The 19,630-nt window shown below is 41.9% G+C and overlaps 1 protein-coding gene across 1 annotated transcript in view; it reads right to left on the bottom strand.

The window, feature by feature from the left end:
- STAB2 (stabilin 2) overlaps nucleotides 1–5,760 on the bottom strand; it is a 133,698-nt gene extending 127,938 nt beyond the window's left edge. Inside the window, exons 1-3 of the mRNA XM_031462915.2 lie at nucleotides 5,683–5,760; nucleotides 3,160–3,293; nucleotides 1,104–1,219 (exon numbers count right to left, since the gene is read on the bottom strand). Coding sequence (XP_031318775.2) covers nucleotides 1,104–1,219; nucleotides 3,160–3,293; nucleotides 5,683–5,760 — 328 coding nt within the window. The remainder of the gene's footprint in view (nucleotides 1–1,103; nucleotides 1,220–3,159; nucleotides 3,294–5,682) is intronic.
- Nucleotides 5,761–19,630: the final 13,870 nt, after the last annotated feature.

Here is a 19,630-nt window from a genome sequence, read left to right as displayed (position 1 = left end):
GGGGTTAAAATGTCTAACTCAAGATTTAAGAATTAATTCAGATTATATAGGCCAACTACTTCTCTAGTACCTAATGTCAGCCATTTGGAGTAAATGGAAGCTATTATTCATTTAATCAGTAGTTTAAAAAAGAGGAGGGAACGTTATGCATGTAATATGAGCTCAACTATTTAGAAGCCATATGGGGAGAAAAAAAAAAAAAAGACCAAGGAAATCAGCCAAACTACTTAGAATTTCCTCTGTGTGACAGAATACTAGCTGCTATTTTTTTCTTTCTTTATACCTTTCTAAAGTTTCCAAGCTGTGTATAATGTGCTTATATTATTTTAATGAGAAAAAACAAAGCCAAAGAGAACAAATCTCTTTAAGTAGATCCTTAAGGAGATATTTGCATTACATCGTAGAAGATGGAACACAAATGGTAAATTCATGAATTAAAATGACCGATTTTCACTGTCAAAAAAAAAAAAAAGGGTGGGTGGCTCTGACATTACTTGCATGTCATGTCAAGGACTTAGTCACTACTTGACTGTTAACATCTTTAACCATGATAGACGTTCAATTTCAGCTAACAAATACTACACTTGACCACAGGAGTCTATACCACTGACTGAGATTTGGATAGTGGTTTTTCTTACATTGGAACCTAGTCATTATAGAGTTTGATGTTGCATCCTAAGACTTAAATTTTTAGAAGAGCTAATGATTATTCTGTTTGCCAAACAGGAACTACAGTCTCTGAGATATTGTAATAAAGTGTCTTCTTAACGAAAATTGTATTGGGGTTGCAATAGCCCAGCATTCTTCCTCTCTATTGTCAATAACCTTTTTTTTAAAAAAAATAAAAATAGATATCCTTTCAATTGTCCCTTTTTCTGACTTGTAAAGGAATTCTCTTAAAGATAGATCTCTAAATGGAAGAAAGCAGATATCTATATAAAAGCTGACAGGGAAGAAAGATTTTCTACGCATAGACTGAAATGGAAATTTCAGCTGAAAAAGATGTTAACATTCTCTTATCAGGCCTCCTTCCTTTCAATTTTCTGTAAAATGAGACACTGAGAAGCAAATATTAAAGTTAGGAAAAGTGTTGTGCCACTTACCCATGCAGTCTGGGCCCCAGTAGCCGGGACAGCACTGAGGCTGGAGATAGTCCTTCCTGCAGATATGGCGGCATCCAGGGAGAGACAGCGAGTATGTTCTTACCTCAAAGGTGTACCTTGGAGGGTAAAGAGATGTTAACACATGATTAGAGCAATGCAGTTAACTCTGGGCAGTGAGGTTGCCCCAGATTTTTATTTAGGTCTTTATACTTGCCTATAATTAAAAAATGCATAGATAGGACACATTTTGTTTTCTAGGTAAAAATAAAGCTTAGTCATGAATCATCTTTAACTGTAAGAAATGGATGGAAAAAAACCAGGGAACAATGAAAATAATGGTGAAATACCTAAAACGTTAGAAGTGAAGTTAGTAGATGAAAGAAATGATGTTAGGTACATGCTAGAGATGGGCTTCAAACTTGCCAATGAGTGTCCTAGCAGCCGATGCAAGAAGGGAAAGATCAAGAGTTATGTGATGCACAGTATCTGTACATTTAAAATAAACTGTTCAGGATTTGCGCATTTTTTTTTTTGGCAGATACCATAGAGAGAAAATTTCTGTGAGAAGTGCTATGAAGTAGTGAGCAATATTTGTCATGGTTTCCTCAAGATACAATAAGTTCCTTAGAACAATTTTTGCACCAGCTGAGGAAAAATTCTGGAATAGCTATTCTATGGAGGTTAAATCCTTTTCTATTTATAAGGATCTCTGTATGGATGGCTTATTCCAGGATTTGGCTCCAGTGTATCTAGAGCCATTCCTCCAAGAATATCATTTTTCAACCAGGCTGTTAAGAAGAGTGAGATGGTAAGTTCAGGTTTGTACTCCTAAACCAGTCCCTGGAATGTAGCTGATTAACTGCAGGGCTGCTGGCTTTATGGGCAGTCGAGCTGGAGATAGAGTTGATGATTGCTTTGAAAGGTTGAGCATACAGGCAGGGGCATCTCTTCACAAACAAAAGTTAAGGGAGAGCCAAAGACAGAACCAAATGTCCCATCAAGAAACAGTCTTGGGTTTATTTCAGCATCACTGAATAACAGATCAAAGTCTTCAATTCTAAAACAAACAGCATGAGGGCAATTATCTTATCCTGTGTGTGTGTGTTGGAAGGGGCACAGTGGGGTGGGGGACACATAACCAAGTGCCTACCTGGCTGTGAAAACAAGAAAGCAGTATAAAAAAGTTCTCAGTAAAGTCCCTATATAATTTTAACCTTGAACCCTAAAGCTTTCTGATGCACTTTCTCAGAGAATCTGGTTGCAAATATGTGTAACTGAGTGGCCAACTGCTGCATGTGGTTCCTAATTACAGTCCAGTTAATGGATGGGAAACTTCTATTAAAAATGATAATTTTGGGTTTTAAAATACCATGCAGTTGCATGAAGCAAATGTGAATTTAAAATAGTGTGATATAGCAGTATTTAAATTTTCATCTTATACGCGTCTTCTAATCCTCCATCTCCGAATTAAAAACAAAGTTATTGAGTACTGTCTAATTCTTAAATTAGACTAAGCAAGTTAAAAATTGTGTTTGCATTTGAGCTGCATAGTTGAACCCACGAGCTGGTGGGCAGAACTGCTTGTTACCCTCTGCAAGGATTAGCCTTATACTATGAGAGCTTTGAATCATAAGAGATCTTCAAGAATGCAACAACTCACATAAAATGCAAAGCTGTAATTCATTTGTCTCCTTAATTCGGGTTCTAATTAGCATCAGGGTGCATAGCTAGTTAGTAAGGTGACTATCAGATCCGAGGCTTTTTAACATGCTTGGACTAGAACCAAAAGAAACAAAACCCAGATTTTTCAAAATAAAGGGGAAGATGAAGGGAGAGTATTTTTGTGCAATGCAAAGTAATCAATTTTGTATTAAAATGTGAATCATAATATATTTTGTAGGCTCAAGGTCATAGTTGTGAGTTATTGAAGTTTGGGCTCAATGTGACCTTAGCGTAAGAGAAAACCATGGAAATGCTTTGTAGTTTTAGAGTTGAGAAGTTTCAATTTGGATTCACAATCCTTTGAGTAGCACACATATCTTCTCATAATGAGTACCTGCAGTCTCGGATCCCTACGGTGCCATTGGTAATCTTGGTGTAACCATCTGGGCACTTAATTCCAAAGTTGAGTGAGCAGGATTGGCACTCAGTCCTAATTGTAAGGAGAGACTTCTTATCACATCTTTTTGCCTGTGAAAACATTAAAAAAAGAAATCAAGTCCCATTAGCAGAGCCTGAAATGACTAAACTTCTCCATTGGCTTCACACCAATGAAACGACAGGGATGGCAATGAGGCTGACTGGCAATGACTGGTGCATCTTTCCAAATTATCTGCAAAGAGTGCTGGGATCAACAAGCAATGTCTGTGGGGGGTGGGCTGAGGAAAGGAGCTGCTCGTAACACCTGTTTGCCATACTGGTCCAAACTCTGAAGTCCAGCAAAGTAGGGTCACGTCACTACACATATCCAAATGGGAAACCTGAGGTCTACTGCAGGGTACACTTTTCAAATTGGTAAACTGTAAACAGGTTGTTTGACATCAATTGCTCATAGGTCATTAGGTCTCAGGAATATTCTTTCAGCATTGATTCCATAGGAATAGTCTAGTCTGGGTGCTAAATGCCATGGAACATACAGTTCCTGCTCCAAAGATGTTTGCAATCTTTTGATTACAATCCAGTTAGAATGTGGGCATGAGGGCAGCGATCTTCTGTCTTGTCCACTGCATTTCCCTAAGTACTTGGAATAGTGTCTAGCACATAGTAGTACTTAGTAAATATTTGCTGATTGAATGAGTGACTGGTGGGAAATCACACAGACACACTAGAAATAGTCACTTAGCAACATCAGGTAGCAGAGAATTAGCTGCTAAAATGAATAATGCAGACACACTTTGGCCTTGTCTTGGGATCCCTCTGTTCATGATGCTGGCACTGATCCTTCATGGATTTTTCTCCCAAGTTTCCTTCCTCTCTCTCCCACCAAGCAGCAGCTTTGCAGCATGAAGAAACATTGAACTTGGGACTCAAAAAGACCTGAGCTTGGAATCAAGCTCTGTATCTTGCTAAGGGCACAATCTCGAATGAATTCCTTATTTTTTTCCCATTATCCTCATTTTAGGGGGAGAAAACTGAGGTGAGGGGAGGTTTGGTGACTCGCCCAAGGTCACCTGTAAGTTAGTGGCCTTCTGATTCCTTGATCAGCTATTGCTCTTCCCTGCACCCTGTACAGTGTGGTATGTAGAAAATAAAATCTGTCTTTTCTGGCAGTTTTCATTGGGTGATCGTTATGAATCAAAATAGCACTGGAATGTTATTTGTGATATAATAAAAGCCATTCTTAGATAGAATTTGAATTAACTCCCTGTAATGGTCAGGGCACCTCTACCTTTTTCAAAAGCAGGATTTCCCATTTGGATATGTATATGGAGTGACATTGCTTTGTGTTTTCTTTCTTAGGTCAGAATTCTCTCCTTTCAGGAAATCCCCTTGACCTTTAAAATTATCCTTTTCAAATGGGACAGCTCAGTGTCTCTCTCATACAGTCCCACTTGAAAAGTAAACTCAGCTCTAAACATCAGTCAAGGCCTGACTTCTGTACTAGAGCGAGCACTCAGTGGTGATGATAAGGATGAGGATTACTGCTGTTTGTGGAGCACCGGGAGGGGAGAAACTGAAGCTCAGAGGGACTGTGGAGCCCAGTGACTGGTCCTCAGAGATAGCTGTTAAGGAAAAGCCCCAGTTTAGACTCACCCCTATCTAACCTCAGAGCAGGAGCAGTTAATTGTTATACCATCTTCCAAAGTTTTAGTGAAAAACATTATCGGAGGACAGCCAACTGGAGTAAAACTAGCATTGATAAAAACTGGCCTGGCACAGATGCAGAATCATACCTACATGTTAGTACTAGTGGGGCAGAAATCCTACACTGTGAAATGCGTTTTAAATAAACTACCCACATTGCTGCTCACCTACCGTCCTTTAGTCTGGACTTGCTGCTGAGCTGGTACTGAACTTGCTCCATGATGACAACTCATGTGAGCCTGCTGGACAGGCAGGTGTGCTGGTGTACTTGACAAGGGCTACCGATTCGGCTGCACCTGGCGCTCTTACTATGGCTTGTGGTAGGTAGAGGGGTGAATTCCTCCTGCACTTTGTAACACGGTGTTTCTCAGTCAGGCATCACCCAACCTGGAATTCCCTAGAGTGTCTCCCCACTCAGCTCTACAGCCATTGTTGTTTTCTACATTTACAGTGATGCAGCAGGAGGTATTCAGAGTGATGAGACTATTAAAACACACCAAAAAAAAAAAAAAAAAAAAGGCATAGCAAAATCCGCAACGGATAGAGGAAAGTTAGCACTAAATCAGACATCCCAGCATTGGCGTTTTAACACAGGAATAGAATCCACTGGGCGATCTTCAGACAGATCACCATTAGGACCCTACCCACAAGCTTGCTTTATTTTGTGAAGCCCAGATAGCTCTTTGCCCATGACAGCATAGGAAAGCAAAAAGCTTTTGAACACAATCATGAAAATTAACACATTTTTTTTTTAAAAATGCAAGTTTCATCTTACCTGCTCCATAGTTTCAGGCGGGGAACAGAGATTTTGTACCACCAATCCGAAAAAGAAGAGCATAAAATTTTGTAGCATGGTGAGGAAATATTTTCTCCTTCTCCACGTCAGGCACCTGTCAGAACTATTTAGCTACTTTAACTTAGTTTGATGAATTACCAGTGAATTCTTTCTCATTTCAGTGTTTGCTTTTAAATCTTTTCCCCTTCTTTTCCTAGACTGAGGCAGATGATATGTGAGAGCTGCCTCTAGACAGGAAAAATGGCCCACCTAGGGGTCGTGGTGAAATTGGCCACTCTCAACCGTATACATGTGCTCACTGAATGACAGGATATCCTGAAGAGGCTGAGGCACGGTCTGGAATTTTTGTGCCTTGTGAAACTCCCAAGAAAAAGCTCCTGCCTCCCAGTGCTCTGCCCATCCCGCCTCTGGTCCTGCCTACCCCCGGACCCAGGCCCTGCCAACATTTACACAACCATACCAAGGAAAAGCACAGGCCTCTTTCTCTGAAAGCAAAGGTCCAAGCTTGCCATCCAGCAGTATATGTGAGCATGCCCAGGAATGGGCATAATTCCACGCAGGGAGAGGATGTTGTAGAATGCCTGGGTCATGACTTGGAGGAGGGTGGTGGCAAACCCTACCACAAAGAAATGTTTCTTTGCAGATGCTAATAGTTGGGTTTTCAACTCATCCTTTGCCCTCTTCCAGGTCACTTCACCAGCAAATAACAGTCTAAAGGTCTTACCTTACCCTTCAAGGCTTGGATCTAACGGCACCTCTTCCAGGAAGGATTCCTGTCCTACCCTTCAAAGCTCAGATCTAATAGCACCTCTTCCAGGAAGGCTTCCTATTCTACTCCTTGGAGGACCCCCCCCCCCCCCGCAGCACACCATGCTACAAAAGTCACATCTATCATTATTCGCTGGTAATGTTTATCTGTCTCATATCCAATTGTGCATATCTTGAGGAGGGGGTGGGCTAGCCTTCATCTTCTCTGTACTCTCAGCAGCCTAGAGCAGAGACTTACATTTGAAAATAAGAAAAATAACAATAGCTAACCTTTGTTGAAAACTTACTATGTGCTAGTCACTATTCTAGACTTCTCCATGGATTAACTTGCATAATTCTCATAATGCTTGGTGAAATAGGATTGTTTTCCCCATTTTACAGATGCAGAAACTGCATCAGAGAGGTTAGGCAACTTTTCTAAGGTCACACAGCTAGTAGGTGGGGAATCTAGTTTTTAAACTGGAGGGCTCCAGAGCCAGTACTGTTAACCACTACCTTCACTACCCTAAACAATATTTAGTAAGTAGCAGGTGGCTCTCTGGCCCCATTGACATGATGGAAAAGTGTCAGGCCGAGCACCACAAGGGATGAAGTCTGGGCTTATCAACAAGACAGGATTATAAGGGTACATCTCATGACACTGGGAGACTCATGCAGTTACAGTGGCTTGCTTTGGTTAAATAATCCTTTCTCTGAAACATCTTTCTCTTTGAATTTTTGAAACATTACATAACATTGACCAATAACCTAAGAAGCTTCTAGTACAGATATGTTTTTCAGAGGCTAACCCAGAGGCCTGAATGAGAAGATGCCAGATGATTAAATTCTTATAATCCTTTGGTTCAGTGGATTTCAATCTGATTTGGAATCTTGGAGGAGCTTAAAAATTTTTTCCAATGTCTGCCCTACTCCAGAACAATGAGTCAGAACATCTGGGGTGTGAGGCACAGAAGTACTATTTTTCTAAGCTTCCTAGGTGATTCCACTTTCATGGATGACCGTTGCTTAAGGGAAAATTATTCTGTGGAGTCAATGAGACTTTGAGGCTTATCTGTTATAGCAGCTGTGTTACCTTAACTAATACACAAGTGAAAGAAGTTGGAAGCTGATTCTTTTCTCTCTGAAGAACATGGATGATATCTGGGCCTTGGAATGGGTTAGATTCCTGGGGGAAAAAAGTGAACCCTTATTTGCACTTCCTAAATAGCTGTGGAAGATGCTGCAGGGGCTGCTGGGGAAGAATTCTAGTAGATAATTTGGAAAAACCTTGTCTCTAATGTCTCTTTCTTATGAATTGACTATACTTATTAGCTCATTAAAGGTTCTGAGAAGTCCTGTAGTAAAATATTAGGGAACATAACCAAACAAAAACAGTTCAACTTTGCTTAAAGCAGTAATTTCCAAAATTTTTAGGCCACGAGATACTTTCCCTTTGCAAACTAACCTCAGCACCTCCAGATCTATGTTCTATTGCCCTTTCTAGACTTTAGCAGGTTGATTATTTTTAAATTGGTAGGATGCATAAGCTAGCTTACCAGAGGCCATGGGGATTCTGTGGTCCAGGACCTGTTCATACACTTTATCAATTATTTGCATTAGAAACACATTTTTAAACATGTCTTTGTTTAGAAATTGAATAGTTCTATAAATTTCTGTTAGACTTGTTTGATTACTATGAACAAAGGTCCTTCAAGTTATTCCAAATCTCTACCTCTGCCTCCCCACAATGCAGCTGCAATGAACATGTGTCTAAAATGTGCCTAGCACATCATGGGTGCTCATTCTTAACCATTATATCATTAAACTATGCTAATGTCATATACAACAGCTACACAAATCTCTACTCTTAGTGCAGTGTAGCTGTGAGGAGGGTCTGGATTTCCTCTGTCGTGCGTTAAGCCAATTTTGCTGATCTGTGTGTCCCTCATGGGCTGAGATATCATTTTCTTTACTGTGGTCCGTATTTCTCTTCAGGTATTGTCTATAACCATTCAAAGTTCTTTTAAGACAAGAGTTTTTAATCAACAACATTTGCAGGTGGTTTGTTCACTGCAATAACCCCTCCCGTGCTGTTGGCAGTTACTATGACCTTGGAATGGCTTTCCTCTTCCCTCTCACTGTTTCCTCATGTCCTCCTCGATTGATACTCACCTCCTTTGCAGACCTTGTAAGATGCCAACAGGGTTAGAGCCTATGCTTCTGAAGTAGAACAAACCTGTTTGAAGAGAGAAAGAAAGGCTAGAAACGGGGATCTGAGGTTAGTTTTCGGGTTAAGATTTCTTCTGCAGTTTCTGCTAGACTGAAGAAAAGATCTCAGAACACCAGCTAGGTGTTGGTTTTTCCTGAGCAGCTATCTAGAAAATTGAAAAATTTGCTTCATGTAGTTTCAACAAATCCCAGAAGTCCTAGAATTTTCCCAAATTAAAAGCGGTACTTTGGGAAGTAAACACATAGAAAAGGGAAAACAATAAACCCCTGAAAACTTCCGATATGAGAAGTCGTTACCGAACCAGGTTCATTTTGCCCGACCCACAGCAAGCCAAAATGCTGAGATGCTGAGTTTTGCAGGGAAAAAAAAAAAAAAGTTTATTCGCAAGGCAACCAAGCAAGAAAACCGGGGAACAAACCTCAACTCCACCTCTTGGAAGGCAACGGGCCCCGGGTGTTTATAGGATAACGCCTAAAGCAGCAAGGTAATCTGAGCCCTGGCGGGCGTGGCGGGCGTGGCGGGCGTGGCGGGCGTGGCGGGCGTGGCGGGCGGGTGTGGCGGGCGTGGCAGGGCGTGGCGGGCGTGGGGAAACGTGATTGGAGAAAAGTGTAATAATCGTCCTTCTGCGCAGGTGTAACTCAGCTACGCAGCTTCTGCACGCAGGAAAGGTCACGAGGTGGACGCTCGCGCATGCCCAATTGGAGGGTTGGCGGTCCTATCCGGTCTTATCCAGTTTAGCTCATACTAGAGGCAGCTGACTCCAAGTTGATGGAAAACAACCAGGGCGAACTTCTTATTATTTAGGGTATCTGCGGCTTGGAGGACAGGTGAGTCTTTTGTAGCCCCAGTTAAAAGTACCGTGAAGGTAGGTTATAGGTGAAATGGATTTAACTAATGATTACTGGTGGTCTCAAAATCAGTGGGAACTATTTGGAAATGCCTCTCACCCCCTACTCAGACCCCTCTAAGCCTAATGTAGTCCTTAATAAAATTTAAATTCTGGCCTAGGTGGAGCCAACAGAACTAACAAAGCAGACTTTAAAAATCTCAGTTCATAATGTCAAGTAGTATTAAAGGTAGTCTCCCAGGAGAAGAGATGTATTTTTTTGCCTTAGCTCGTGGATTTAATACTGAGTAGGCATTTTCAGTGAAACCCAATTTTATTAGGTGAATGGCTTGCTGTTGATTCTGCTGGATATTTTTGTGTGTGTACTTACTCTTACTGGGTAGAATTCTTGGCATGTGAAACATCTTGGCCAGAGTACAAAATATTTTCTTCTCTCTTTCACGTGTTAGTGCAACAATGAAACAATTCAACAGCTATTTAACTCCACATATAGAAATTGTTAGAAAGAAAACCAGATTCCTCTTGATTTTTTAAAAAACTCTTTCTTGTACCCATCTGCTGAGAAATACTGAATTCTTTTTTTCTTTGCCCTTCTTTCTTCCCTGCTTTGGATAAAAATATCTTTCACTTTTCTAAGTCAAAGGACTTAACAAGCTAAACTGGGAGTAGTCTATAGTTTAATATCACATTTTGAAATAAGTTCTGTATAGAAAGTCTTCAAGTGGAAATATTATTTTATTTGGCCTGATTTAGGTAGCTAGTTGTCCCAAATACTCCCACATACCTTGATGTGTAGACATAAGTCACATCTAATAGGATGATTTTTTTTTTTGGTTGCCCTCACACTTATTCATTCATTCAACAGACATTTATGGAATGTCAAGCACTGTACTGGGCTCTGAGGACATGGGAGTGGGTAAGTCACCTTGCATTGTGCATTATAACTTTTATCATACTTTTGCACTTATTATCTTGGTTAAACTTTATTACAACCTTGTGAAATAAGACTGGGAAAAATGTACTGTCTTGATTTGGTAGATGTGAAAATGGAGGTATAAAGGAGTTGAGGGATTTGTTCAGTGTCAGTAAGTTAGCATGAGCTAGTAGATGCCAGGTAATCCTCCTCTAATTATATGCTTTGCCTGTTAAGATAGACCACCATTCTGGTATCTGATGCTTAAGCTAATGAATGGATTATCTGTGGTTCATCTAATTTGATCATTAAAATGCTGAACTGAATTGAGTCCTGTTTGTTGTCACATGAGACAAGGCCATGACCACAGAAGTTCTGAAGAGAAAATATAAAGAATATGGTTGAGATGCATACAACCCCAGGCACACTTGGGCCAGAATCGAAATTGTCACCAATTTCCAATGGTCCATTGCATGATCTACTGGTCTTGTTGTCCATGGCATAGCATGACATGGACAAATTGAATGGATGGAGGCTTCCTCTTGTGTATGAAGGACTTAGCCATGCTCCAGGAACAGGTATCACACAAGCTCTACAGGGCACATGATGAAGCACACATCTGCCAGGCACGCCTCTACCTTAGTGACTTAGTCTAGGCCTGGAACGATCTTTTCCTAAAGAGCCATTTGATTAACTCCATTTCCTTCCAGCCCTTGTTCAAATCCACCCTCTCCTGAGACCTGTGCAGACTACTCTGCTGAAAACTCCCACCCCAGCCCTCCTGTTTCTTCTTACCCTGATCTCTTTCTTTTCCCCTGCACATATCACTTTCCACATCACCATACAATTCTCTGTTATGTTTATTGTTTGCTGCCTATCTCCCTGATTTAAATATATGCTCATTTAGGGCAGGGACTATTGTCTGTTTACTAAACTGATGTATCTCAAACATCTGAAGGAGTGCTTAACATGAGTGAGCACTCACTGCAGTTACCTGGCAGAATAACTCCCAGAAGTGAAAGTTTCTCAGCTGCAGAGATAAACAGGCTGGATAATTCAAGTAAAGTACCACACCCCTGAAAACCGTTATTAAACATACTCTTCTTTCTTTACATTCCCTGAGCCCAAGTCAGTTATTTCTGCTCCTGATGCCACACTCAGCTCTGCTATCGCATCCTCCTCTGAAGGAGTTATTCTAAAATGTCCTGTGTCTTGGTGAGTTTTTCCACATCTTACTCTGTTGGATTATTACTTGAATATCTGGGAAATCAAATGCTTGTAACTTGGGTTAAATAGCTTTGTATTTCTTACAAACAAAGTGGTTTTCATCCACAAAGTCCCAGACTTTTACCATATGTGATGAGTATTGGTTAAGAAAAGAGGGTTGGTTCAGTACATACAAGGATCCTGTTCCAGTCCTGCCCCAGGCCACTCACCCTGACCTTGAGCAAGCCCTTTAGCTTCTACGATAAAACAAGGGGGTTGGATGACAGGGTATTCACTCTGCTTCTCCACATTTACAGGATTGTGAAGTATTTCTTTTCACATTTCTCACCCTGAGGAGATATCTCTCCCTCCAAATTTCTTTAAGTCTTGAACATGTTTGGTGCTTGACTTGAATTCTGGCTGCATCTCATGGGAATATAGGTAAATTACTTTCTCCTCCAAGTAATCTGTAATTGCTTAAATCCCTCAACATTACTTTCTCAAAGGAAAAAGAAGCATTCAAGGATTTTGAGGAGAGGGGAGTGGGGATATAATTAGGCAAATATTTATTGTCATGGTGGTATTTTGCCTAAACTATCTCATCAGCTTACAGAGGCAAATATCAGGATGAGCTATATGAAATGCCACTCTTTTAGGTCAAAAATGGACTAATACTGGCAACTTCACCTAGTGTGCCCTACATGTACTTGGCTAGCACTAATTATGATTAGAAAATATTTTAAACTTTAATCTTCATTGAGAGGCACCCTCTTAGTCCATTACTATTCCTCAGGGGCTGAATTTACAGGAAGGTTTATTCTTGTGATTATAAGATACCAGGGTTCAAGAGACTGTCAGTTTTGTTGAAATGCTGTGTGTCCAGGTAGCACATACCCCAGGGTCACAGCATTGCCTCTCCATTCTGCTGAACAAACGGATAAATAAACGTCCATGCCTTCACCTGGCCCTGAACACCCGTCCTGGTTCCTCTTTGTCGTGCTTTGAGGGAGTAAATGAATGCACCCGGTTGTTACTAGGAACTGACAGGGCAAAAGGGTTTCCTGCATACTCATCAGATCCTGGCCCTTTCAGGAGTCAGCTCTCCCAAGCAGGGGATGTATCCAAACACATGTATTCCTGTCCTCCTGGCCCTTTCCTTTTCCTTTGTTAGGTTAAATCTTTCCATGCAGCGAACTTTCTTTTTTTGTGATTTTGTTTTTCCTTTTTGTGGAGACCAGTCAGCAGGTCCTGCTTTAGGCAAAATTGTCAAGTAGGCACAGTTTCTATTTGCTTCTCTCTCTACCTCCCTATCCGCAATCTCCCTCCTACCCAGTTCATTCATTCCATCAACCAACCTTTCCTGGGCACTCATCATCCTCAGGGCACCTTTCTGGTTAAGCTGTTATTTCCGGATAACATCCTAATTCTTAATTAGGATTAATTATGAATCAACTAATTAATAGCTGGTAGTAGTTGTTTGGTATTTACATAATGCTTTTTGGTATTTACTTTATCATCCTGAACGTTTATCCACCCAGTTGCTCGAGTCATTTTTGTTTCTTTTCTTTTCCTCCACCAGTAGCACCAGCAAATCCTATTGATTCCCCCTTTGGGAAGAATCCTGTCAAGAATCTGACCACTATCTCCATCCCTACTACCATCACCTTGATTCAAGCCACCATCATCTCTTGCTTATTATTATAGTAACATTGTAGTGTTCTGCTTGACTTCCCTCCTTCCACCTTTGCCCCCCAAAACTGTTTTTCAAACAGCAGAGTTACTTTTTAAACATACGAATGAGACCACGTGTTCCCAGCCTAAAACTCTTGAATGATTTGCCGTCACACTTTTAACCAAGCACCAACTCGTCTCTGTGGCTCTGGGTACCACCTGATGCGGGCTCTGGTCTCCTCTCTGGCCTCATCCTGAAGCACTCCCTAAGGCACTCAGATCCCATCCTCCCTCTCTACTGTGTCTCCCACACCTCAAGTTAGTTTCCATCTTTGGCTCTTTCCCCCTGTCTGGAATGCTCTCCCCTCTGATTTTTGCACAGTTGATTTTTTTTTTCTTGCCATCAGTTCTCACTTAAATGTCACTTCAGAGAGAAGCTGCCCCGATCACGTAAGCAAATGTGGTCCTCCAGCCACCATCACACCACCCCGTTTTAGTTCTCCACGTGGTGCTTATCCCATATGATAGTATCTTGTTTGTTACTGGCTTTCTTCCCACCCTGGAATGCAAGTTCTGTGAGAGCAATTTTTCCTAGGCATTCCTCCACTGCCCAGAACAGTGTCTGATCTCCAGTCAATAAACAGTAGATTATGTTGAATGAATTTATAAGCATTAATGTGCCAGGTACTTGACATGTATTATCTAATCCTCTCAAAATTCTTATGGGAAAGTTACTATTATTTTCCTTGTTTTACAAATCAAAAAGACAGAGGCAAGTGGAGATCTTTAAGGAAGGCTGGCTACATAACTTGCAGGGCCTAGTGCAAAACAAAAATGCAGGGCCCTTTGTGAAAAAAATTGTTAAGAATTTTAAGACAGAGATGGCAGGGCTGAGTGAAGAGGTTTGGAGAGCGAGGAGAGGCAGGCTGAGTAGGGCAGTCAAGGTAATCCTTCCTGCAGAGGTGGAATACGAGAAAGTCTCAAAGTTGGCGAGGGGATTTGCTGAGTGGCATCCAAGAGAAGTATTTCCAGCAGAGGGAACAGAAAGAGCAAAGGCCCTTCGGTGGGAGTGGTAATGGGAGATGGATGGTAAAGAGCCTTGGTGAGGATTCTGGGAAATATTGGAGGGTTCTGAGTAGAGGAAAGATGTGATCTGGCTTTTATTGGGAAACCATCATCCCAGCTGCTGTGCTAACAGACCTTGGAGGAGTAAGTGAAAGGACTTCTCAACAGGCTATTGCAACAAACCAGGCTAGAACCATGGTGAGAGCATGGAAGTGGTGAGGAAGGAGTCAGATTCTTGATCTGTTTCACAAAGAGGGCCAGCAAAACTTGTCAGTAGTTTGCATGGGGATGGTGAGTGAGAAAGGAAGGAGTCAAGGATGACTCCGATGTTTTTGGCCTGAGAAATTCAAAGATTAAAGTTGCTATGCTCTGAGGCAGGGTGGGGGGTGCGGTGAGTAAAGCAGGATTTTGCAAGGGACTATTGAGGAATTCAGTTTTGGATATTGTACGTTTAAGATGACTATTAGATATCCAATTGGAGATGTTAAGGAACAAATGAATAAATAAGCCTGGACTTCCAGAGAGGGAGGCCTGGGCATCATTATTCATCTCCAGAACTTTTTCCTCATTTCAACCTAAAGCAAAACTCCATACCCATTAAATATTAATTCCCCCTTCCCTCCATCCCCCAGCCCCTGGCAACTACCATCCTACTATCTGCCTCTGTGAATTTGACTCTTCTAGGGGCTGAATATAAATGGAATCACAATACTTGTCCTTTTGTGTCTGGATTATTTCACTGAACAGAATGTCTTCGAGGTTCTTCCCTGTAGAAGAATGTGACAGAGATTCCTTCCTTTTTAAGGCTGAATAATTATCCATTGTATGTAGATAGCACATTCTGTTTATCGATTCATCCTCTGATGGGCACTTGGGTTGATTGTTGGCTATTGTGAAGAATAATGGGTCTACAGATACCTGTTTGAGTCCCTGTTGTCAATTCTTTTGGATATACATCTATCAACTTAAATAAAGAGGTAAACTGAGGCAAGCTCAAATGAGCAGAAATTGTTTTTTCAGGAATAGCAGAGGAATTGCAATTCGGGAAATGCATGCTGTACAAGCCACAGGTGAGTCTGTTGAGGATTTGGGGCGGGTTGTATTTACCAGCAAGGAGTGCAAAGAGTGGGGAGTCCAGCCAGAGTCCAAGCAGCGAGTTTGGTGGCTTGAAGATGGGGAGAGATTCTTGGCGGATGTTGACTGGTCAGTCTTTTGGAAATCAGTCTCAGTTCTCAAGTTCTCGTCTTCCAAGGACACATGCGTGAGATTCTCCATTTTGTGTCCTCCGGGTCCATTTTAGATCAAAATCCTCTCACATTCTTGAGAGTCGAACTGTTGGTGTAGACTCATAACTTCGAGAGCTTCTGCAGGTGTAATCTGAAACCCGCCTCTGTACATGGAGGGCAAAGAGAGACCAAAGAAAGAGGCAGATCATGCCAGATTGGTAAGTGGCAGTTTTAATAAGCATGGGAACTTACCTATGAGGCTTGTCACAGAGGCTGCAAGATGAATAGATCTCTACGCCTGCCTGCCAGAATCTTAAAAGTTTATATAGAAGCCTTAACAGGGTTCAGTCACTTATACTGTCCAGATTGTCTCGGCAACATCTTGCTATCTCAAGGCTGTGTCCTTGGGGCAGCTTCGAGTTCTGGGAAGGCAAGCGGAATGCACTTTCCAAGGACAGGGGAGAGGGTGAGCAGCTTCCGATCTCCAAGGTCCAGCTCCCAGGTCACTGAGTGGTCAACATCCTCTGGATGACCTCCTCCTACTGTTGGGTCATCTGGTAATTCCATTTAATTTTTTCAGGAGCTACTATACTGTTTTCCACAGCAGCTGTATACCATTTTGTATTTCCCAGAGCACGCGCAAGTGTTTCAGTTTCTCCACATCCTTGCCAATACTTGTTATTTTTAATTTTTTCATAGAAACCATCCTAATGGGTGTGAAGTGGTATCTCATTGTGATTTTGATTTGCATTTTCCTAATGATAATGATGTTGAACATCTCTTTATGTGCTTATTGAACATTTGTGTAGAGAAATGTCTGTGCAAGTCCTTTACTTTTAAATCCAGTTGTTTTTTGGGGGGTTGATTCTAGTTGTAGCTTTTTACATATTCTGGATATTAATCCCTTGTCGTATATACAACTTATAAACATTTTCTCCCAATTCCATAGGTAGCCTTTTCACTCTGTTGATAGTGTCCGTTGAGGCACAGATGGTTTTAAATTTTGATGAAGTCCAATTTGTCTTTTTTTTTCTCTTGTTGGCTCTGCTTTGGGTGATACCCAACAAATCATTGCAAAATCAGTCATGAAACTTTTCCCCTATGTTTTTTTTCAGAAAGCTTCTTATAGTTTTAGCCCTTAACATTTTCATAATTTAGTATGTTTGTGTCTTGGACATAGGAAAATAAGTTTCACTAAAGCTATTTCTTAAAGAACAGGGAACATTACATTTTATTCAGTAAATACATTGATTAAAACATTTCAGTTGGATATGGCCAACAGTCATGGGAGCGAAAAATTGAAATATCAAGAGGGCAAAAGTGTGAGACAATGAGGAAGACAGAGGAGAAGGTGAAGGGAAAACAAGTAAAAGAAACCTCGGGTAGTTGAAAAACCAAAGATCTGATTTATTAATCTTGTTCTTAAAAAACACACCCACTACTAGCATTTGTTATATTACAGTGTATATTTTAATGATTAAATTTTGTATGCATCGAGGTTACTGAAAACATTATATTGAAAAAATCGCTACATGCTTTGGGATGCAGATTAGGTAAAAAAGCAAAAGTTAAAAAAAATCTCATGTCCTTCAGTCGTAGCTTACTTTGTGGTCCCTTGTGGGTCTGCTCTAAAGGCATATGAGCCACCCCGCGATAGTCCACAATCCAAAACGGTCCAAAAAGGAGAGTCAAAAGGATTTTAGCCAAGATAAACACAACATTTATGTTTTCTTCCGTGTCATGTAGATTTAATAAAAATAACGGAAGGAGACGCAGGGCAAGCAATCTCTTAAAGTGAGAGCCCACAAAAACCCTGGCGAGGTTGAGGGGCAGAGGTGGACCTGCACGTAACTCAAGTTCCCTTCCTTGGCGCTTCCCTTCCTGCCCAAGAGGAGTCTGCAAGAGACCGACTTTGTCCCTTCGCAGGATGCGCTCCCTGGTTTTAAATGTGTCGGGTGCCCGTTTCTGTCATGAGGGAGGTGTCTCCTGGAATCCCAGCGGGCAGTTCCCCTTCTAAACGCACGGCACCTGGGAGCCACGCAGGAAGGTCTCAGAAAGAAAAGAGGCGTAATGTGACCGCTTTGAAAAAATAGTTGAGTTGTATTGGAAACGGCGGAAGGAGACTCTGTCCTTGAGAACGATGCTAGAAGGGATCCTGATTCTGCGAGCTTGGAGTTAGCTGATGTTCTAGAAGGCGGCTCGGCGTGTGAACTGAAAGAGCCGATCCCTAAAAGCGGTAATTCGGGCAGCGCCGCAGGCCCGTTTGCTGCACTTGAAACAGGGGTGAGGACATACTTCCCTCGGGAGTCAGTTCAGGACAGTCGGGGCGGGGAGCGCGCCGCGGCTGCCTCGGTCTTTAACAGTGACCCCGTGTGGCGGCACGGCGCAATGACAGGTCCCGAGACGCCAATCTTCTCCAGGTCTGGATGTGGGAGCCCTGTGAGCCGCAATTTAGGACGGTGCAATCCCCTGGTGTTTGTGCACTAGGGGGAGATGGGGTGGGGTGGAATCTTCTAGAAAGAGTTCCTAGATTTCATGTAGAATAAAGCTCTCAAATAACTTGAGAAAATAAACTGTCGCCTCTGGTTCATGAAGCAGTTCATGTCCCTTACGTTTGAAGAGTAAAAGTGGCATTTTGAACTTTGTACTTGGGTCCCTTCCTGCCACCTTCCAAGGAAGGATTTTCAGTCACATACAGATTTTTATCTTTGATAGTTTTGGCTTCTGTGTATCACTAGTTACTAATATATGACACCTGTAGGGTCCAGAGAGTCTATTTCATGCAGGGTGAGCTAGTGGGATCTGTTTGGGGTGGTAAAATAATTCCCCCCCCCCCAATCCATGCCAATTAAGAGAGTAGGAGAGGTGAGGGTGGGGAAGAGAGGGCTGTGGAGGGAAGAGAGAAGGAGGGGAGAGGCTGGGGGAAGCATCAGATAGCTGGGAGGGTGATGGCTTTTTGGAGGTGAGGGCAAAGGGAACAGCAGAGGTCTGGCACATCGCCACGTAATAATCCAAGTCTTATAACGGTCTTATCAAGCATTATCATGTATTCTCAGCATTCACATAAAATACCTCACGAATCTTCAGTCTTACGAGGTATGTACTGTTACCTGTCATTTATTGGTGAGGTCACTGAGGCACAAAGATGTAATGTGCCCAAGGGCAAGTTTGGGGTTCAAATCCAGGCAGTTGGCTACAGATTCTGAACTCTTAACCTCTATTTTTGCTGCCTCTTTGCCTTCCCCAGAACTAAGAAGAAGAGGCAGAGTCTGTTGATAGCCAACAATAATGGTAAAACTTAGATAATTTTAGTAGCAAGTGAAAGAAAATCCAAATCAAACTGCTTAAACCAAAAAGGAGTGTATTGGTTCTCACAGGTGAAAAGCCTAAAGACAGACTTGGCTTCAGGCATTGCTTGATTCGGGATTCAAATGATGACTTAGTACCCTTGTCTCCGCTCTGCTTTTTCCAGGCTGGCTCCGTTCTCAGGGACAGCTTAATAGTCCCAGGATTTCAGGCACACTCCTCCTACCTCCATCCAAGCAATGGGAAAGGAGAGTATCTTCCCCTCCCCCCAAATTCCCAGAAAACCTATTCTCATACCTCATTGCCTCTGATGAAGTGCATCTGCGGCAGAGACAAACTCACTGTTTACCAAATAGAACTTCTCTTTGTGTAAACAGCTAGACTCCATTTCCCAACCTCCTTCCTAGTTAGATGTGGCTGCATGACAGAATTCTGGCTGATACAGGTGGCTAGAGTGATGTGATCCTGATACTTTTCTTTCCTTTCTGGCTGATGGAGTGGAGATGACCCTCAGGGTGACCTTGGAGCCATGTGGTTAAGGTGGGCTGATCAACCAAACAGAAAGAGCCTGGGTCCCTGAAGCACTGCGTGGAGGAAGGTCACCCACCAATTAGGACTCTATTCATATGAGCAAAAAATAAACCCCTATTATATTAAAGCCATGGAGATTTTGGTGTTTTTCTTATAAAATAGCTTGCCAACATGGCTAGAGGGAT

The sequence above is a fragment of the Camelus dromedarius genome, chromosome 11 (genome assembly GCF_036321535.1).
Source record: "Camelus dromedarius isolate mCamDro1 chromosome 11, mCamDro1.pat, whole genome shotgun sequence".
In the NCBI taxonomy this organism is placed as follows: Eukaryota; Metazoa; Chordata; class Mammalia; order Artiodactyla; family Camelidae; genus Camelus; species Camelus dromedarius.
The sequence above is the reverse complement of the archived record's forward strand: the minus strand, read 5'-3'. Positions and strand labels throughout refer to the sequence as shown.